The sequence below is a fragment of the Phacochoerus africanus genome, chromosome 14 (genome assembly GCF_016906955.1).
Source record: "Phacochoerus africanus isolate WHEZ1 chromosome 14, ROS_Pafr_v1, whole genome shotgun sequence".
In the NCBI taxonomy this organism is placed as follows: Eukaryota; Metazoa; Chordata; class Mammalia; order Artiodactyla; family Suidae; genus Phacochoerus; species Phacochoerus africanus.
This window is the reverse complement of record NC_062557.1, coordinates 22,102,612-22,124,551: the sequence shown is the minus strand read 5'-3', so window position 1 is coordinate 22,124,551 and position 21,940 is coordinate 22,102,612. Positions and strand designations below refer to the sequence as shown.

General features: G+C 50.7%; 1 protein-coding gene across 1 annotated transcript in view; it reads right to left on the bottom strand.

The window, feature by feature from the left end:
- The window catches only part of TNS4 (tensin 4), a 28,468-nt gene extending 17,051 nt beyond the window's left edge, over nt 1-11,417 (bottom strand). Inside the window, exons 1-2 of the mRNA XM_047758163.1 lie at nt 11,336-11,417; nt 5,525-6,048 (exon numbers count right to left, since the gene is read on the bottom strand). Coding sequence (XP_047614119.1) covers nt 5,525-5,963 — 439 coding nt within the window. The 5' untranslated portion in view covers nt 5,964-6,048; nt 11,336-11,417. The remainder of the gene's footprint in view (nt 1-5,524; nt 6,049-11,335) is intronic.
- Nucleotides 11,418-21,940: the final 10,523 nt, after the last annotated feature.

Here is a 21,940-nt window from a genome sequence, read left to right as displayed (position 1 = left end):
CTCCTCAGGACCGCTTTCCAAGGCCTTGCGGTGCGCAGGGGCTTGGCTGCTTCGGGAGGGTCTCTCAGCCGGGGGAAGCTCTGGGCCCTGCTCACAGGGTCATCGAACACCCTTCAAAGGCAGTGCTTGGGAGCTGAGCGAGTGGAGGCAGGAAGAGAGGGAGGGATCCTGGAGCTGTGAGGTCCCCCCTGTCTCCCCCTGCCACTGCCGGAGGTGGATGCGGCCGGGGAGGCGGAGGCCCCACCCCATCACCCGGGTGCAGTTGCTGTTTACAGGCCCGTGGGGCAAGTCTGAGCAGTGCTGGGTTGTTGCAGGGCGCCAGTACCAGGCGGGTGGGTCAAGGCGGGGGAGAGGGGGACGGTTATTAAACACCCTCCACTTGGGATTGGCAAGCGGCCTTGCCTGGCAGAAATTCTGGAAAATGAAACGTGGGGGCCTGTCCCAAAGACGAGGAAGGGGGGGGGGGGGGCGGAGAGGATCAAGAAAGGGATACGGTATGTGTTTCTAGAAGCCACGTTCTGTGTGGGAGGCGTCGCGCCCTCCCCTGCCCCGAGGGTGAATCGGAAGAAAGGAAGGTGAGCCAGGGGCAGAGGCTGGAAGGCTGGGGGAAGGTGGAGCCTCACAACTCCAAATGGATTTATTCTGTGAAGCCCCAAAGGGCAGGAGACTAGTTCCAAGGAAGAGAAAAAGATAGGAATCTGGACTTTGGAGCCCAGAGGCCCAGGCTTTGAGCTGACCTACCAGTCACCAGCCGTGGGACCGTGGCCATTGCTCCTCCTTCCTGAGCCTGTCTTCACACCTGTCAACAGGGTTTCTGCGATTCCCTTCGCAGGGTAGATGCTGGGGTCCTCTGTTACAGAGATCTATCTACTGGAGTTCCCGTTGTGGCTCGGAGGAAATGAATCTGACTGTATCCATGAGGATGCAGGTTCAATCCCTGGCCTTGCTTAGTGGGTTAAGGATTCAACGCTGCCATGAACTGTGGTGTAGGTTGCAGATGAGGCTCAGATCTAGCATTGCTGTGGCTGTGGCATAGCTCTGATTTGACCCCTAGCCTGGGAACCTCCATATGCCACGCGTGTGGCCGTAAAAAGCCAAAAAAAAAAAAAAGAAATATAACTACTTAGAGGAGGGATCAATCCAGGATTGCCAATGGTTAATTTTTGATTTTGCCAAGTTAGGACAAAGACAAAAAGTGAACATCGCTGCTAGTGTCACAATTATAGAACGTCTTCCACACAACACCCCAAAAGTAGGACAGATAAGAGGGCAAACGGTGGGGTCCTACCACACTGGCTGCGTTTGAATGGATGAAAACTTACCACAGAGAGTTCCCCTTGTGGCTCAGTGGGTTAAGAATCTGACTAGTATTGGAGTTGTCATCGTGGCACAGTGATTAGCGAATCCGACTAGGAACCATGAGGTTGCGGGTTCAATCCCTGGCCTTGCTCAGTGGGTTAAGGATCCAGTGTTGCCGTGAGCTGTGGTGTAGGTTGCAGACACAGCTCAGATCCCATGTTGCTGTGGCTGTGGTGTAGGGAGGCAGCTACAGTTCTGATTCAACCCCTAGCCTGGGAACCTCCACATGCTGCAGGTGTGGCCCTAGAAAAGACAAAAAGACAAAAAAAAAAAAAAGAAAGAATCTGACTAGTATCCATGAGGATGCAGGTTCGATCCCTGACCTTGCTCAGTGAGTTAAGGATCTGACATTGCTGCAAGCTATGGTGTAGGTTATAGGTGCGGCTGGGATCTGGCATTGCTGTGGCTCTGGTGTAGGCCAGCAGCTGCAGCTCTGATTCGACCCCTAGCCCGGGAACTTCCATATGCTGCAGGTGCAGTCATAAAGAAAAGACCCCCCCCCAAAAAAAAAAAAACTCACCATGGTGCCATAGGGCATTGAGAGCTTTGTCACCAGGAGTGGTGGACTGAGGTGGGGTTTGGGGAGCAAGGTGCAGCCCACAGTGACATGCAGGGCTTGCTCTTCTTAGTGATGGCAGAGAACTTTCTAACAGGGAGCTGACCTGCTGGCTGTCGGAGGAGGTAGCGAGCTCCCAGGCACCACAGGTATTCAGGCAGAGGTTAGAGGAGAGGATTTTTTTTTTTTTTTGGTCTTTTTGCTATTTCTTGGGCCGCTCCCGTGGCATATGGAGGTTCCCAGGCTAGGGGTCGAATTGGAGCTGCATACGCCAGCCTACGCCAGAGCCACAGCAACGCGGGATCCGAGCCGCGTCTGCGACCTACACCACAGCTCACGGCAACGCCGGATTGTTAACCCACTGAGCAAGGCCAGGGACCGAACCCGCAACCTTATGGTTCCTAGTCGGATTTGTTAACCACTGCGCCACGATGGGAACTCCAGAGGAGAGGATTTTTTTCTTTTTCTTTTTCTTTTTTTACGGCTGCAGCTGCAGCATATGGAAGTTCCTCAGGCTAGGGGTCCAAGGGGCGCTGTAGCTGCTGGCCTCCACCACAGCCACAGCAACACAGCATCCGAGCTGCATCTGCGACCTTACACTGCAGCTCACGGCAATGCCGGATCCTTAACCCACTGAGTGAGGCTAGGAATCGAACCCACATCCTCATGGATACTAGTCAGGTTCTTAACCCACTGAGCCACAAGGGGAACTCTTAGAGAAGAGGATTTTTAAACAGTTCCATCAGAAGGGGTTTCATCGAGACCCTCTGACCACTGCCGCCCTCTAGCGCCCCCTGCTGCCCAGAGTCTTACGGCCACATCATCACAATGACAGCTTGTGCCCAGGGCATCTGAGAGCCTCAGACTGCTGTCCGTCTGCCACTGGGAGGAAGGGCTCAATTGTCAACACCTCCACCCCATACATGTGTATACGCCACAGAGGCCCGGCTCACCCCAGCTGGCCTTGAGTACGCGGAACCCCTGCCTCGGGGCATGAACATTAAATCCCGGGCTTGCTCCTGCCATGGGTAATTAAGTCCAAGCCGCCCTCCGTGCAGAGACATGCCCACGGCTGGCCTTAAGAAGCAGGAAGACTCTTGAAGGAAGGGGGTGGTTCTTTTAACAAGCCTGGCAGGCCATGCTCGGTGGGAGGAGCAGAAGGCAGGCTGGAGGCTAGGATCCTGGGTGCCGGAGGACCTGGGTGCGGAGCTCACCTCCGCCCCAGAGTCTGAACCTGCCCTGGGGCTGGTCCTAAATGCAACCCCAATGTTGACTAATAAGCCACCACTGTTTATGATGAAATAGCGTGCCAGGATCTGTGATAGACACCCACCACATATGATTCCCTTTAATCCCTACAACACCCTTCAGGTAAGAACTCATCTCTATTTTATAGATGGAGACTCTGAGACACAAAGAAGTGAAGTCAACCGCTTGTGTAAGGTTTGCCTAACTCCACTAATTAGGCTAGTAGCTCCTTAACTCCAGTCCATCAACTTCAGTCTTTTCATTTGTAAAATGGGGAAAAAGGATTCATCTCATGGAGATGGACAGGGAGGATTAAAGATTCATTTATTATTATTGCTATTTTTAATTCTTTCTTTCTTTCTTTCTTTCTTTCGGGCTGCACCCAAGGCATATGGAGGTTCCCAGGCTAGGGGTTGAATTGGAGCTACAGCTGCCGGCTTACACCACAGCCACAGCAACACCAGATCCAAGCCACATCTGCCAGTCTCGCCACAGCTTGAAGCAGTGCCAGATCCTTAACCCACCGAGCCACAACGGGAACTCCTAAAGATTCAATTATTAAGTGCTCTGCGCAGTGCCTGGATATAATGATAAAGGCTCAATAAGCAGAAATTCTGGAGTTCTCTTGTGGCGAAGCTGGTTAAAGATCTAGTGTTGTCACCGCAGCAGTTTGGGTTGCTGGTGTGGTGCAGGTTTGATCCCTTCCTGGGAACTTCTACATGCCATGGATGCAGCCAAAAAAAAAAAAGTGAAAATTCTCCTGATCCTATCTTTACTCATAATCCACATCCCCAAACCCACGCTGGTTGGTTTTTTGTTTTTCGTTTTCGTTTTAGGGTGCAACCACAGCATACGGAGGTTCCCAGGCTAGGGGTTGAATCAGAGCTGTAGCTGCCGGCCTGCATCACAGCCACAGCAACGCAGGATCCGAGCTGTGTCTGCAACCTACACCACAGCTCATGGCAACGCCGGATTCTTAACCCACTGATCGAGGCCAGGGATTGAACCCTTGCCCTTAAGGAACTAGTCAGATTTGTTAACCACTGAGCCGTGATGGGAACTCCGAACCCGAGCTGATTGTTTAAATCCCTGAAGGTCTCAGTTTTCCAGCCTGACGGGGCTGCTGCTCCTTATCCTCAGCCTCGAAGTATGACTGGAAACTCTTTGGGGAACTTAAGTCAGAGGCAGAGATTTCCGGAGGCTCTTGGATGTGGGATTGGTTTTACCAGCTCACGAAAGCTGATGGTTCAATTTTCAAGATTTTTTCCAGCTGGTTGCTAAATTATATAAACATTGTAAGTTTATATAATTTAATCTTCAGTAATGGTTTAGCCATTACTAAAACATTGGCATTAATAACATATGAAAAACAAAATTAATAAACACTCAAAAATGCATCATATCCCAATTATTTTACTGTATTTTACCATTATCTATACTCGAAGTTATTTACATCTATTGTTATTGGTAAGATAGAAATCCTATTTCTATAAAAATTTCTGGGGGCCGGGTTAGGACCTAAAGAGAACGGTGAGGTTCTCTCCCCATTTATCAAGCTCTTATTTATATGCATGACGTCATATCACATTTGTATCAGTATTAGCTTGTTTAAATTTTTTTTTTTTTGTCTCTTGTCTTTTTAGGGCCGAACCTGCGACATACGGAGGTTCCCAGGCTAGAGGTTGAATTGGAGCTGCAGCTGCCAGCCACAGCCACAGCCACCGCAACTCAGGATGTGAGCCATGTCTGCAACCTACACCACTGCTCATGGCAACGCCAGATCCTTAACCCACTGAGCAAGGCCAGGGATCGAACCCACAACCTCATGGTTCCTAGTTGGATTCGTTAACCACCGAGCCACTACAGGAACTCTGTAGCTTGTTTAAATTCTTTGAAAATTTACATAAAATAGGTATCCACCACTTTCCAAACTTAGGAACCAGAAAGAATTTTTTTTTTTTTTTTTTTGCTTTTTAGGGATGCACCTGCGGCACATGGAGATTCTCAGGCTAAGGATTGAATCAGAGCTGCAGCTGTCAGCCTATGCCACAGCCTCAGCAATGCCAGATCTGAGCCACATCTGTGACCCACACCTGAGCAAGGCCAGGGATCAAACCCGTGTCCTCATGGATACTAGTTGGGTTTGTTACTGCTGAGCCACAATGGGAACTCCCCAGAAAGGACTGGATAGTGAGGGATACTTAGATTTATCCCTTTTATAGAGCAGAGAAAACAAAGAGGTTAAATAACAGCACTTCCCAATAGAACATCGTCCCCTGTTCTCTGACTTGACAGAAAAGCCCTTCCCCGTGAGGTCTGGTCCCCACGCCCTCCTCCTGGTGCTGTGCCCTGGTTCCTTACCCAAGGCTTCAGGTTCCTCTTTCTTTCTCCTTGATGTAGTGCTCTGGGTGGGCTCAGCCCAGGGGCTGCTAGGCCCTGGAGGGAGCAGCTGGAAGGTAGGGTCCAGTTCCAGAATCATCTGGTTGAGGCTCTCCAGTGAGAAGTCAATGTAGGAGTCAAGCTCTTCCAAGGCCCCTGAGGTCTGCTCCCCGGGGGACGGCAGCAGGCAGCTGGCTTTGGCTCCAGCCTGCGGGGCCTGCTGGAGCCTGCTGGGTGGCCCCTTGCAGGATGCAGGGGCCATCAGGACCTGGGCTCCCCAGCCTTCTGTGGTGTAGTAAGGATACTGGGGCGGCAGGCCGGGGCTGGGTGTTGGGCGCAGAGCCCTCCTGGGTTCCTCACAGGGAGCCAAGCCCACTGCAGGGCCTCCTGCAAGCAAGGGGCTGGACATCACCTGTGACATGTCCAGGCACCTGGCAGTTTACTCTGGCTTCCAACCAGCCTCACTTAGGTCAGGTGTCTCTTGCTGACCAGGAGCTCTTGGGGACCTGAAAGAAGCCAGGGGGTAGGAACTGAGTAACTTCTGTAGATGAAGCCCCTTCCTCCTCTCCCCACAAACGAAGGCATTTAAAAGCATGGCTGTCAGAAAACTGAAGATAGAACTACCATAAGACCCAGCAATCCCACTCCTGGGCATCTATCTGGACAAAACTTTCATTGAAAAAGATACATGCACCCCTTCCTATGTTCATTGCAGCCCTATTCACAACAGCCAGGATATGGAAACAACCTAAATGTCCATCGACAGATGAATGGATGAGGAAGATGTGGTACATATACACAATGGAATACTACTCAGCCATAAAAAAGAACAAAATAATGCCATTTGCAGCAACATGGATGGAACTAGAGACTCTCACGCTAAGTGAAGTAAGTCAGAAAGAGAAATACAAATACCATATATCATTTATATCTGGAGTCTAATATTATGGCACAAATGAAACCTTTCCACAGAAAAGAAACAAACTCATGGAGAACAGACTTGCGGTTGCCAAGGGGGAGCGAATGGGCTGGACAGGGAGTTTGGGGTCAGTTGATGCAAACTATTGCATGTGGACCGGATAAGCAATCAGATCCTGCTGTATAGCACAGGGAACTCTATCTAATCACTTGTGATGGAACGTGATGGAGGATAATGTGAGAAAAAGAATGTATATATATGTATAACTGGGTCACTTTACTGTACAGCAAAAATTGACAGAACACTGTAAATCAACTGTAATAAAAAAATAAAAAAAAAAAAAAGAAAAAAGCATGACTGCTGGAGCCAGACTACCTGACTTTGTACCTTGGCTCCACTACTACAAGCTGTGCAACATTAGGTGAGTTAATTAACATCTCTGTGTCTCAGTTTCCTTATTGATAAAAGGAATTAATATTTGCAATATGCTCAGAACATGCCTAGCACTTCATAAGCATTATTATGTAAGTGATGGTTAAATAAAATAACTTCGATAGAAGTTTGTTGAATACCTACTATGTCCTAGTCTTATTTATTAAATACTAGCTAATACTTACTGAATAATTATTGTGCACCTAGACTCTGCTATTTAAAACCTTGTAGGGAGTTCCCTTCGTATGGGAGTTCCCTTCGTGGCGCAGTGGTTAACGAATCCGACTAGGAACCATGAGGTTGCGGGTTTGGTCCCTGCCCTTGCTCAGTGGGTTAATGATCCGGCGTTGCCGTGAGCTGTGGTGTAGGTTGCAGACGCGGCTCGGATCCCGCGTTGCTGTGGCTCTGGCGTAGGCTGGCCAGATTGGACCCCTAGCCTGGGAACCACCATATGCCGCAGGAGCGGCCCAAGAAATAGCAAAAAGACAAAAAACAAAAAACAAAAAACCTTGTAAAATTCTTGTAGGGAGTTCCCGTGGTGGCTCAGTGGTTAATGAATCTGACTAAGAACCATGAGGTTGCAGGTTCGATCCCTGGCCTTGCTCAGTGGGTTAAGGATCTGGCATTGTTGTGAGCTGTGGTGTAGGTTGCAGACACTGCTTGGATCTGGCATGGCTGTGGCTCTGGCATAGGCTGGCACCTGTAGCTCTGATTCGACCCCAGCCTGGGAACCTCCATATGCCATGGGTGTAGCCCTAGAAAAGACAAAAAAAAAAAAGACAATAAATAAATAAAATTCTTGTAACAACCCTATGAAGCAGATACCATTATTATTCCATTTCATAATGGTAGAACTGCGACATGGAGAGGTAAGTAATTTGCCCGAGGGTCATCAGGCCAACAAATGTCAGAGCAATGACTGGACCCCAGGATGCCTGATAGCAGGGCCCCTGCACTTCGCTTCTACTCCAGGTGGGCCAGGTGGTGAAACAGACAGGACGCAGGTGAGCAATCGTAAGCAGTGTCATCAGGGAGGAAGGGAGACCGAGGGTACTCTAGGCACTGGTGGGGTAGGTCAGGGGGGACTTCCTGGAGGAGGTGACGTGTAAAGGGAAACAAGCAGGGAGTTCCCACTATGGCTCAGTGGTAAGGAACCCGACTAGTATCCATGAAGACGTGGGTTTGATCCCTGGCCCCACTCAGTGGGTTAAAGAGCCCGAGTTGCTGTGGTTGTGGTAGAGGCCAGCAGCTGCAGCTCTGATTCAACCCCTAGCCTGGGAATTTCCATATGCCATGGGTGCAGCCCTAAAAAAAAAGAAAAAAAGAAAAGAAAAAAAGCAGGAAAAGCAAGAGCTGGCTGGGCAGGTAGGGGTGAGGAGGCAGGTGTCTTCAGAGGCCTGATGGACAGGGGAGAACACGAGACGTTATTGAGCATCTGGGAAACAGAACCTAGGAAGGATGGAGGGGATTAGAATGCAGGAAGCAGGTGAGCCAGACCCTGCAGAGCCTTGCAGGCTGGGCTCAGTGGCCCTGACTCAACCCTGAGGGCAATGGGGAGCCACAGAACAGTTTTGAGCTAAGGAGTGACATCATCAGATGATATTCACTCCCTGGGGGCTCGTCCGGGAAAGAGATACCCCAATGTCGTCATTTCCCTTCCTGTGGAAAGTTCTTCCTGTTGTCTGGCCTCGATGTCACATGTTAGCGGTTCCTTATGGAGTGGGGGTTGGGTAGGAAGTAAGCTGGTTTTGGAACAGAGGCTGCCAAGAAAACTGTAACGACACGCCGGTGGCGCTGCCACTGCCTGCCCTGAGCCTCACTACCCCCCACCCCCCAGCACTGCCCAACTCTGCTTCTCTCTTTTTCCCAGATGCCTCTCTCACATCCTGCTTTAGAGTCAGACCCTGGTGCTAAAAAAGGCAGTGAGATCAGCCTGGGGCAAATGAAATGATTAGGAACTTCGGAGTCTGGGGATGAGGATTCAAATCCCAGCTCAAACATTTCCTTAAGCCATAACTCTGACCCTCAGTTTTCTCATCTGTGAAATGGGACGAAGAATCCCTGCCCTATATATTCAGAGAGAGTGATGTCACACCAGTGAGGTGCTGCTTGTGAAAGCAGTTGGACGCATCTAAGCACTACTTAGAAATAAGAGCTTACGTAGAATATAACACCTTCATAATACTCGAGACTAAGCGCTCCTCTTTATTCAGCGCTCACCATGTGCCAGGCACTGATTTTATCTATGGTCACCCTTTCAACCTTCTAGTAACCCTGGGAAGTACTGCACCCCCATTAGCAGCCCATTTGACAGAGGAAGATACTGAGATTCAGAGAGGTTAAGCAATTTGCATTGGCCGCATGTCCAGAAAAGTGCTAGAGCAGGGATTCGAACCCAGGCTTGGACTTTAGACTCTTATCTCCTTATACCACACGGAGTTCAAATGCGGAGGGACACATGAGGTCCAGAGAGGGGGTGTGACTTGCCCAAGGTCACACAATAGGTTAATGAGAAAAGCCAGAACCCTCTCCTCCTCCGAAGCTCCTGCCTGCCCCTGCTGCCAGCCTCGTGCTTGGCCAGGTCCTGGACATGTCACCCTCTGGAAGCGTGTCTATAAATGGCAGTGGAAGGGAATAGACGCCGAGCGCCTTCCTGGGGGCAGCTGAGGACACGGAGCTTTGGCTTTTTCCCCACACGCTCCAAGTGGCCTGGGTTTGTCGGGGCAGGATCGTGGAACACCCCGGAGGGTTTTCGGCTGGGCGCTGCAGAGCAGCCTTGGGATACAGATTTTGAGGAGCACCCTGGGGCCTGGGTCCTCCCTCAGGACCAGGATCGAGGATGTCTGTCTACTGATTTGGAAACGGCTTTTGTACCACCCTGGGCGAGTGTCCTTTCCTCTCTGGGCCTCAGTTGTCCCATCTGTATAATGGGAATATGATAATAACAGACACATAAAACATGCTCATTTTAATTTCTCAATGGTTCTCTGAAGAAGGTACTCTTACTGTGGGGCTGGAGAGGTTAAGGGATTGATCTGAAGTCATACAACCCACAGAACCTGTCAGTGGACCTGGGACTTGAACCCACATGGTCTTGGCTCCAAGACCCACAATCTCTGCCACCACTTTGTAGATTTAAGATCTAAGCCTCTCTCTGCTTCTGGGATTCTGGAACCCAGAGGACCAGGCTTGGGATTAAGCAAAGGGCAGGCAGCCCCTCAAGCTTTTCTTTAAACTCTTCTCACTTTTTTTCTTTTTGCTGTTTTCGGGCTGACCTGCAGCACATGCAACTTCCCCAGCTAGGGGGTGAATGGGAACTGCAGCTGTCAGCCTATGCCACAGCCACAGCAACGTGGGATCCGAGCCGAAATTGTGACCTCTGCTGCAGCTCACAGCAATGCCAGATCCTTAACCCACTGTCTTCTCACTTTTTTTTTTTTGGCCGCACCCACGGCATGTGGAAGTTCCCTGGGCCAGGGATTGAACCCACACCGCAGCAGTGACCCCAGTCACAGCAGGGACGATGCTGGATCTTAACCCACTTAGCCACCAGGGAACTCCAAACCCTTCCCACTATGAACACTCCCTGAAGAACCACTGGCTCTCCCTAGGCAGGGCTGTTCTCACTCCTTTATTTCCTGACACCTTCCTCTCTTGTCCCCACCAGCGCACTTTCTAGCTCTTTCCTTTCTGCTCTAAGGGTGAGGGGAGGGTCACTGGGCTCAGTCTGTGTGGATGCTGGTGGGCTGTGGGTAGGGAGGGCTCCAGGCAGCTCAGACCTATTTAGAGTCCTGCCCACCCACTGGACGCCCATCTCTCCCTTTGTTCCCAAGCTCTCTGGAGGCAGGGGCATCCTGATTCCTTGGCAACCCCCCTTGTCCGTTTCATTGCCAACTTCTCCTGACTTAGTCTTTCCTTCCTACAAGCCCAGGTCAGCAGACAGACAGGGTGGCAGAGGGGGAGGCCTGAGTCTCCTCCAAGCACCTTGCCTCAATAGCTCCACCCCCTCGCTCCCCTCCCAGATCCAGTGAAGCAGACCCAGGGACCGCAGGCAGGGACCCGCAGGACCAGCGACGGCCATGTCCCCATCTCCTGGATTCCCAGTGGCCTCTGAAGGGCCCAGCAGGGAGCTCAGGGCCAGACCCCATTGTGGGGGCACTCTGGGCTGCGAGGCAGGAAGCTGGGTGCTGCGTCTTGGGGACCCTCCAGCAAGCCTCTGCCCCTCCCTGGACCTCGGTTCTCTCATCTGTAACCGAGGCTACAGCTTTCATTCTCCCCAAGTGCTGCCCTGGGTCCCGAGGGAACATCTTCCTCTCGGGCTCAGCCTCCTCCCCATTTCTCTCCACCTTCCCTTCCGGCCCCAGGAGAAGTGGAGGGGCTGAGACAAAGGCTGGGGGAAGGTGCTGAGCCTCCCGCTCTTCTCCAGGAAGAAAGGCACCTACCTGGTGTCCAGGGCGGCAGGGCTGCGGGCACTCCAGGCTCCGGGACAGGGCGTCAGCTCCCAGGTGAGTTGCAAGGCCTGGCCCCGCCTTAAGAGCAGCCGGGCGGCCCCGCCCTCCCTCCGCCCCACGCTGTCCTGCACGTGGCCTGACCGCAGGCCGGCCCCACCCGAGTGTCTGGACGAGCTCAGGTGGGGCGGCACCGGCGGGGGAAGGGAAGCGCTTGGGTGGGGCGCTGGGGCCAGATTGTGGGGTGGGGGGCTCCCAAGCTTCCTGCTTCCCATACCCTCCCAGGCACCATGTGCTGGGAGGGGGGGACTCCTGCTTGGACAAGGCCCTGTTAGGGCCAAGGTGCCCTCCGGGCATTCCCTTCACCCGTGTGTCAGCCAGGGGAGGGACCTGGGGCTGGCAGGGCTACCAGACAGTGAGGCCCAGGCCTTGGCCTTGGGGTGGCAGGAGGCCAGTAGGCAGGAGACCCTCCCCACAGGCCCCTCCTCTGCTCTCTGGGCTGGGTCACACTGCAGCAGGCACAGGGTAGGGGCCCACTGGAACTAAGACTGGGCACAGACATGGCCTTTTCTTTTTTTTTTCTTTTTGGGCTGCACTTGCAGCACATGGAAAGTCCCAGGCTAGGGGTCGAATCAGAGCTGCAGCTGCTGGCCTACACCACAGCCACAGCAATGCGGAATCCAAGCTGAGCCAGAGCGCATGGCAACGCCGGATCCTTAACCCACTGAGTGAGGTCAGGGATGGAACCCGTGTCCTCAGGGATATTAGTTGGGTTTGCTTCCACTGAGCCGCTGTGGGAACTCCAGACCTTGGCTTTCATTCTTCGCCTGGGGATGAGCTTTGCACTCAAGGCGGGTGTGGGCTCTGAGGGCTGGAGGGCTTTGAGAAGGGCCCAAAGCCTTGCTGGACTTCATTCATTCACTCAAGCACTATCCCTCAGCACCATCTGGAGGATGTTCCTTGTGGGAGCGACAGTAGAAGCCCAGGCATTCTGTCTCCCGGGCTCCAACTCCCTCCTTGTTTTGTGCCAAGGGCCCCAGGGCGTTTTGAGGGGACATCCAGGGGCACTGGTGGTCAAGCTGGGCCCCATCTGGGCAGGGTGGCCTGAAGCAAAGGGACCGGCAAAGTTTCCAGCCCAGGGACTCATAATGATCTCCGCAGTGGTTAATCTCGGGTGTGCATGAGCTGCCCAGTGCCAGCATTAAGCCCAGTGAAAGGGCTCCTTTTTTTTTGTCTTTTTGCCTTTTCTAGGTCCGCTCCCGAGGCATATGGAGGTTCCCAGGCTAGGGGTCTAACCAGAGCTGTAGCCGCCGGCCTACACCAGAGCCACAGCACCGCGGGATCTGAGCCTCATCTGAGACCTACACCACAGCTCACGGCAACACCAGATCCTTCACCCCCTGAGCAAGGCCAGGGATCGAATCCGCAGCCTCATGGTTCCCGCAGCCTCATGGTATATAGTTGGATTCATTAACCACTGCACCACGACGGGAACGCGTCTTTTTTCTTTCTTGCTTAAGGCTGCACTTGCAGCATATGGAAGTTCCCCAGCCAGGCATTGAATCAGAGCTGCAGCTGCGGTCTGTGTCACCAACACGGTAACAATGGATCCAAGTGGCAGCTTTCGGCAGTTCTGGATCCATAACTCACTGAGTGAGGCCAGGGATCGAACCCGCATCCTCGTGGATACTAGTCAGGTTTTTAACCTGCTAAGCCACAATGGGAACTCCAGTGGAAGGGCTTCTGCCCTTAAAGTTATTGATGTCCTGGAGTTCCCTTGTGATGCACTGGGTTAAGGATCTGGCGTTGTCACCACAGTGAGCTACTGTTGTGGTGCAGGTTTGACCCCTGGCCCAGGAACTTCCATACTCCATGGGGATGGCCCCAAAAAATTTTTTTGATATTCTGTGGCTTCATGGAGGCATGATGAGCAAGGGTCATGGGAGGCCAGGGAGCATAGCTATGCAAAGTCATGAAAGGTGATCCCTCCTGATGGGGTCACCTCCTGATGGTGTTCTCTGGCTGTTCCTGCAGCCAAGGTGGCCCACGGCTTGCTGAGCAGTTGGGTCTTTGAACGAAGAAAATGGTGCCCCACTGGAGTTCCCTTTGTGGCTCAGTGGTTAACGTATCCGACTAGGATCCAAGAGGATGTAGGTTTGATCCCTGGCTTCGCTCAGTGGGTTAAGGTTCCAGCATTGCCATGAGCTGTGGTGTAGGTTCCAGATACGGCTTGGATCCCTTGTTGCTGTGGCTGTGTAGGCTGGTAGCTGTAGCTCAGATTCGACCCCTAGCCTGTGGGAACTTCCACATGCCATGGTGCGGCCCTAAAAAAGAAAAAAAAAAAAGAAAGAAAGAAAGAAAAGAAACTGGCACCCTTCCCTTGGGGTGGATGCAGCTGCCAACCAAAGTACACTTATTCATGGGCAGCTAGTTGCTGAGATTCTCAGGTGCCAGGGGGTGAAGTGTTGGGCCAGGCTTGGAGTGGTTCTGGCCTTGGCCCTGGCTGCCTTCCTGGGGTCTGACACGAAGGACAGTTTTTGCAGTATTTCTTCAGGCCCTGGAGCCCCAGCCTCATGACTGTGCCTGAGGTTACAATCTTTTTTGGCAGTTTGATTCTTTTGGTTCGTATTTGGCCACTTCTTAAGCCAGCCTCAGCCACCTCATGGACCCTGCCCATCCACCCCTACCCACCTCTGCCTCATCCCCCATCGCCCTCTGCTCCCCCCACGATCCCCCACCTCCCCCTGATATGATCAGCCTCCCAAGGGGTATGATCCTGCGATTTTTCCTCTTTCGCCTGTCGATGGGATGGAATACATTTTTTTTGTCTTTTGTCTTTTTTTTGTTGTTGTTGTTGCTATTTCTTGGGCCGCTCCCTCGGCATATGGAGGTTCCCAGGCTAGGGGTCCAATCGGAGCTGCAGCCACCGGCCTACACCACAGCCACAGCAACGCGGGATCCGAGCCGAGTCTGCAACCTACACCACAGCTCACGGCAACGCCGGATCGTTAACCCACTGAGCAAGGGCAGGGACCGAACCCGCAACCTCATGGTTCCTAGTTGGATTTGTTAACCACTGCGCCACGACGGGAACTCCGGGATGGAATACATTAATTGCCTTTTTTTTTTTTTTTTGGCTGTGCCTGGGGCATGCTGAAGTTCCTGGGCCAGGGATCAAACCCACACCACAGCAGCGACTCAAGCCGCTGCCCTATCAATGCTGGATCTTTAACCTGCTGGACTGCAAGGGAAGTGCATTAATTGATTTTTTTTTTTGTCTTTTTTGCCTTTTTAGGGCCGCACCCGCAGCCTCTGAAGGTTCCCAGGCTAGGGGTCAAATTGGCGCTGTAGATGCTGGCCTGTGCCAGAGCCACAGCAACACCAGATCTGAGCCTTGTTTTCAACTCACACCACAGCTCATGGCAACGTTGGATCCATAACCCACTAAGTGAGGCTGGGGATCTAACCTGCACCCTCATGGATGCTAGTCAGATTCATTTCCACTGAACCACGACTGGGACTTCCCATTAATTGATTTTTGAATATTGAACCAGCCTTGCACACCTGGGGTACATCACACTTGGTTGCAGTGCATAATTTTGATACATGGTTGGACTCAACTTGCTAGTATTTGGCTGAGGATTTTTTGCATCTGTGCTTATGAGAGATATTGATCTGTAGTCTTGTAATGTCTTTGTCTGGTTTTGGTATTTGGGTAATTCAGATAATGTTGGCCTCACAGAACAAGTTAGGGATCATTCTCTCTGCTTCTAACTCCTAAAGGAGACTGTAGACTGTTGGAATCATCTCCAACATATATATACACATGTGTTTGTGTGTGTGTGTATTTTTTTTTGTTGTTGTTGTTCTTTTTGTCTTTTTAGAGCTGTACCTGAGGCATATGGAAGTTCCTGGGCTAGGGGTCTTATCAGAACTGCAGTTGCTGGCCTATGCCACAGTCATAGCAACGCCACATCTGAGCCACATCTGTGACCTATACCACAGCTTTCAGCAATGCTGGATGCTTAACCCACTGAACGAGGCCAGGGATTGAACCCACATCCTCACGGATACTAGTCGGGTCCTCTACACACTGAGCCATAACGGGAAATCCCTCAGCCTATGTTTTGATGGATCCTGAACTCCTCTCACTAAAGAAGAGGGAAAATCAATCAATCAAACAAGCAAACAAACAAAAAGTAGTTCCCAACAGGATTTTTTTTTCTTATGGAGAATCTATTACACATGTATTCATTTATTCAGTACATTTATTGATGGTCCCTGTGTTTAGGCACTGGGATACCAGATGAATGGGACAAGGTTCCCACCCCCAAGGAGCACAGTGCCCACGCGCGAGATGACTCATGGGCAAATAAATGCCCAAATCCCAGGCTGGTGCTCGCCTAGAGCCCTACGAAGGAGGGGATATGCCCCATCCTATACAGTAGCCATTAGTCACATATGGCTAATCAGCTCTTTTGACGTGGCTGCTCTGAATTGAGATGTGTCATCAGCGGAAGATACAATTCAGATTTCCAAGACTTAGTAGGAAAAAAAGAATGTAAATAGCTCATTAACTCTTTTTATATTGATAACATGTTGACAATACTTTACGGATGTTGGGTTAAAGAAAAGACACTATCAAAATTATTTTCCCCTGCTTCTTTTCACGTTTTGAGATGGGTTTTATTAGTTTCCTGAGGCTGCTGCAACAAATTGCCACAAACCTGGTGGCTTCAAACATCAAAAATGTATTCACTTACAGGCCAGAGCCTAGAAGCCTAAAATTGGGTGGTTGGGGAGGATGTATTTCTTACCTCTTCCACCTTCTTGTGGCTGCCCTGGAATCCCTGGGCTTGTGGCCATGCTGCTCCAATCTCTGCCTTGTCTTTATTTTTATTTTATTTTTTAATTTTTAGGGCGGCACCCGAGGCATATGGAGGTTCCCCGGGCCAGGGGTCAAATCAGAGCTGTAGCTGCCGGCCTACGCCACAGCCACAGCAACGCCAGATCCTTAACCCACTGAGCGAGGCCAGGGTTAGAACCCAAGTCCTCATGGATACTAGTCCGGTTTGTTAACCGCTGAGCCATGAAGGGAACGCCTCTGTCTTGTCTTTCTTGCTCTCTCCTCCGTCTGTGTTATCTTTTGGCACTGTCTTTCCCCCCCCCTTTTTTGTCCCCCCACTCCCCACCCTGTCCCCTCTGCAGCATATGGAGCTCCCTGGCCAGTGATCAGGTCTGAGCTGCCATTGTGACCCAAACCTCAGCTGTGGCAACCCCGGGTCCTTAACCCACTGTGCTGGGAGGGGGATTAAAACCTGCATTCTGGCGCTGCAGAGATGCTACTGATCCCATTGCAGCATAGCGGGAACTCCAACCTCTGTCTCATAAAGACACTTCTGATGGCATTTAGGGCCCTCCTAGATAATCCAGGGTAATCTCACCTTGAAATCCTCTGCAAAGATCCTTTCCTCCATGAAGTTCCCGTCGTGGCTCAGAAGTTAATGAACCCGGCTAAGAACCATGAGGATGTGTGTTCGATCCCTGGCCTTGCTTGGTGGGTTCAGGATCCACCATGGCCGTGAGCTGTGGTGTAGGTCACAGATGCAGCTTGGATCCTGTGTTGCTGTGGCTGTGGTGTAGGGCGGCGGCTTCAGCCTGATTTGACTCCAAGCCTGGGAACCTCCACATGCCGTGGGTGTGGCCATAAAAAAGGCAAAAAAAAACCCCCCAAAAATATCCTTTTGTCCAAATACGGTCATATTTGAAAGTTCCAGGAATTAAGACTTGATATTTGGGGAATGGCCATTATTCAACCTACTACATATGGCTACTGGAAAATTTAGAATTACATATGTGGCTTGATTATATTTCTTTTGGGCAACTTTGGGCTCTAGTAACCCCTGTCTCCTGAAGCCAGAGAAAGCATCTTAGACTCAGAAGGACATTCTTTTTTTTTTTTTTTTTTCTGTTTAGGGCTACACAGAGGCATATGGAAGTTTCCAGGCTAGGGTTTGAATCAGAGCTGCAGCCGCCGGCCTAGGCCACAGCCACAGCAACACCAGAGCCAAGCCATGTCTGTGACCTACACCACAGCTCACTGCAACACCAGATCCTTAACCCACTGAAAGAGATCAGGGATTGAACCTGCAACCTCATGGCTACTAGTCAGGTTCATTACTGCTGAACCACAACGGGAACGCCCCCAGAAGAACATTCAAGGTGGAAGGGGATGGGGACCAGCCTGGGCGAGGTGAGAGACGTGTGCAAGAGCCTGGGGGCCCCTCGGAGGGGTCTCTGCAGCTGGAACTCAGGGTGAGGGTGAGAAGATTGCTGGGAGAGGAATCTGGAGAGTCAGGGTTGTCTCTCTGTCTCTGAATACAGCCTTGGCCTCCACCCGGGCTTCTCCTACTGAGCCTTCCTTAGCTGGGGAGGCTGGACTCTGAAAGCTGAATTTCCTCACACTCTGTTGCCGCTAGAGTTCTGATTAGGCAATGGGTCTGTCAATCAGACAGACTTGGGAACCAGCTTCTTGCCCCTGCTTAGCGTGGTTGTGGAGACACATTCTTTCTGTATTTTAGTTTTTTTCCATTTTTATCTTTTTCACTTTTCTTCTTTCCTCTTTAGGGCTGCACATGAAACATATCACAGGCTAGGGACTGAATCAGAGCTGTAGCCGATGGCCTGTGCCACAGCCACAGCAATGTCAGATCCGAGCCGAGTCTGTGACCTGCACCGAAGCTCATGGCAACACTGGGTCCTTAACCCACTAAGTGGGGCCAGGGATGGAACCAGCATCCTCATGGATACTAGTTCTTAACCCACTGAGCCACAGTGGGAACTCCATGAAAACCCTGTTCCTTGGAGGACAGCTATCTTCTAGCATCCAGTGTTCTGCTGCATGGGTGTAGAGACGTTGTTGCTGAAATGGCCTCCTGGCCCCTGAATCAGTTAGGTGATGATTCTGGAAGTCAACAGACCCTAGAAAGCTCCTGATTCTTTCCCTTCCTGACAGTGCCAGAGTGGGCAGTTCTCAAGGTGGCTCCCATAGTTTCCTGGGAGCCATTCCTGCAGGGGCGGCCTGTTCCTCTAGCTTCTCAGATGATTTTGTAAGCACAGCATTACCCGCGTGAAATTCCTTCCCGCTTAAAGTAGCTTGTGTGGGAGTTCCCATCATGACGAAGCGGAAACGAATCTGACTAGGAACCGTGAGGTTGCAGGTTCCATCCCTGGCCACACTCAGTGGGTTAAGATCCAATCCGGCGTTGCCATGAGCTGTAGTGTAGGTCTTAGATGTGGCTCGGATCCTGCATTACTGTGGCTGTGGCGTAGACCGGCAGCTACAACTCCAATTGGACCACCCCTAGCCTGGGAACCTCCATATGCCGGGGGTGCAGCCCTAAAAAGCAAAAAAAAAAAAAAAGTAGCTTGTGTGGTTTCTGGTGAGTGACGCCGGTGGGCTGGCCCAGGGGGTCAAGGGCATATGGATTGGGCTAAGCAGCCTGGCCTTTCTGTTGTGGGCAGTGGAGATACAGGAGATGCTTTGAAGCCGAGCAGGAGCAGAGAGGAGCGGCATGAATATCTTTGTGTCAGAGAAGGATCGTTTTGCTGCAGGGAGGGGCTGAGCCCCTTGAGAGGGTAGCAGAGGTGTCGGCCCTACTTTTCTCTGTGACTCTCTCTTCTCTGGGGTTAAGACATGCCAAAGATTGGGGAGAGCAGAAAACTGGCCTGATGAGCCTCCTGAACATTCTGGGCTTCATCTGCAATGGGTAAGACTGAAATTAATGGCAGGCAGGGCTTCTCAACAGAGACAATAGTGAGAACTTTGGTAACTAAACACCAGGTCCTGCATCAAGGTCCAGAGAGAGCAGAGCAGGCAAAAGGCGCTCTGGATGCTTGATTCAACACTTCGTCTCCATTGCCAGTTTGCTGCGATGCTCCAGGAAAGACTGTTACCCTCTCAGAGCCTCTGGATTCCCTCCCAGCAGAAGGAAAAGTCTTGTTTTCTTTCTCCGGCTGCAGGGGGAGGAGTGAGGAGAGGATTGTGGGGGCGGGGCTTTCGGTCTTCAGGATGCAGCTGCGCTTGGGAGGCAAAGCCCTTCGCAGCTCTTACTCTTTCTCACTTCTGACTCCATACCTAAAAAATGTGCATGCCTGAACCTCCACTGGTGAGGCTCAACTAGGAACATCGTATGAGTGGCCCCACCCAGAACAGGACGTCCTCCACAGCGCCTCCAGTGCCAGAGCTGGAGGGCCCCTTTGGGCACTGCCATCATCCTGGAATTCAAATTTGATGGTTCAGGGAGTTCCCGTCGTGGCTCAGTGGTTAACGGATCCGACTAGGAACCATGAGGTTGTGGGTTCGATCCCTGGCCTTGCTCAGTGGGCTAAGGATCTGGCGTTGCCGTGAGCTGTGGTGTAGGTTGCAGACGTGGCTCGGATCCTGCGTTGCTGTGGCTGTGGTGTAGGCTGGCAGCTACAGCTCTGATTAGACCCCTAGCCTGGGAATCTCCATATGCCTCGGGAGCGGCCCCAGAAAAGGCAAAAAGACAAAAAAAACCCAACAAAACCAAATTTGATTGTTCACACATCATCCGTAAAAAACGTTGAGCAGGCATCCCTGGTACCTATTTGTTCGTAAATCACATACATAGAACTTAATGAATCATATACATGAACTATATACATGAATATACATTAGCAGGTACATTACAAAAACATAGATATTATCAAATATGTATGCTAGACATAAATGAATAAACTATACATTATGTATATTATTATATTATGCAATTATAAAACAAGATAACTAGGAGCTCCTGCTGTGGTGCAACGGGATCCACAGCATCTCTGGATCGCTAGGGGCATGGTTTGATCCCCAGCCTTGCCTAGTGGGTTGGGGATCCGGTGTTGCTGTAACTGCGGGGTGGGTTGCAGTTTCGGCTTGGCCAGAGAACTCCATGTGCCTCGGTGGCCAAAAAAGAAGAGAAAAAAAGAAAGAAAGAAAAGAACAAAAACCCTTGATAACTAGAAATGAAAGATATAGTAAATAAAAACAGTTTTAGGAGTTTCTGTTGAAGCTCAGCAGGTTAAGAACCCAACTAGGAGCCATGAGGTTGCAGGTTCGATCCCTGGCCTCGCTCAGTGGGTTCAGGATCTGGCATTGCCATGAGCTGTGGTGTAGGTTGCAGATGCAGCTCTGATTCGACTCCTCGCCTGGGAACGTCTCTATGCCGCAGGTGCAGCCATTAAAACAAAGCAGTTTTAAAGTAATTTTTATGGCCTTTCATTTAATAGTGGCATAAGGCCTCCTTTCACTCTCATATGAGCTTACTCTCATAATTGAATAGCCTTATTTGTTATTGAAAAACCCTGGTTTAACACTTTGCGGGACAGCGACCGGAACGTCTGGTACCAAATTCAGTTTATTTCAATGTTCAGTTTTAAAGGCTGTCACAGCTGAAGAGGAGGCCTTGCGAAGACACCTAGATCCAGACGGATGAGGTGCATTGTGGGCTCTGCTCATTAAACCATGACATTCAGTTTTCAGTTTTCAGTGCCATCCACCAATTATGCAAAGGTTTTGTTCAAAAATTGACTTTCAAATTTCCATCTTCCCTCACGTCAATCAGTTCTTCTTGCAAAGAAATTGGAATATGTTGCATTTTAATACTTTCAGCAAATGGATTTTAAACCCACTCAAACTCTTCATTTGGAAGATTGTTAAGCAAGTTAAAAATTCCTTTTTGTTTTCTTTGAAGGGTAGATATGAAAGCTCTTGGGCACACACAAGATTTTCAGCAATAAAATCATATAACAATGGGAACACTTTCAAACTTTATTTCTAAATGCTCTCGCATACGATATTCCTTCCAAAAAAATTCCCTCCTTAACAACTTTTTCAACTTCACCTTTATCCTGATGAAAAGAGGCTTCACTTTTGGAAATCTCTGCTGTAGCACTCAACAGGCAAATTTTGTTTTTCCTTTCTGAAATGTCAGATGAAATCATGTCCCAGGATTAGGGAGAAGTGCTGCTATTTTCTTGCCATTTCTTTGCAGAAATCTTTTTAGGCCAGTTGTCCTTTTTTTTTTTTTTTTTTGTCTTTTGTCTTTTTAGGCCCGCACCCGCAGCATATGGAAGTTCCCAGACTAGGGCTTGAATTGGAGCTGTTGTTGCCAGCCTAAGCCAGAGCCACAGCAATGCCAGATCCGAGCTGCATCTGCGACCTACACCATGGCTCATGGCAACACCGGATCCTTAACCCACTGAGCAAGGCCAGGGATCAAACCTATAACCTTATGGTTCCTAGTCGGATGCGTTAACCGCTGTGCCATGACGGGAACTCCCCCAGTTGTCCTTTTTTTAAGGCAGGTTGATTTAGTTTGAATCAGATATTACAACCTATGAATTCCACTGAACTGGCATATATAAATGGCAAGGATGGAGCTCCCACTGTGGCTCCGCAGGTTAAGAAACCACGTAGTGTCCATGAGGGTGTGGGTTTTACCCCTGGCCTCACTCAGTGCATTAAGGACCCGGCATTGAATGGCTGAGGCGTAGGCCAGTAGCTGTGGCTCCGATTTGACCCCTGGCCCC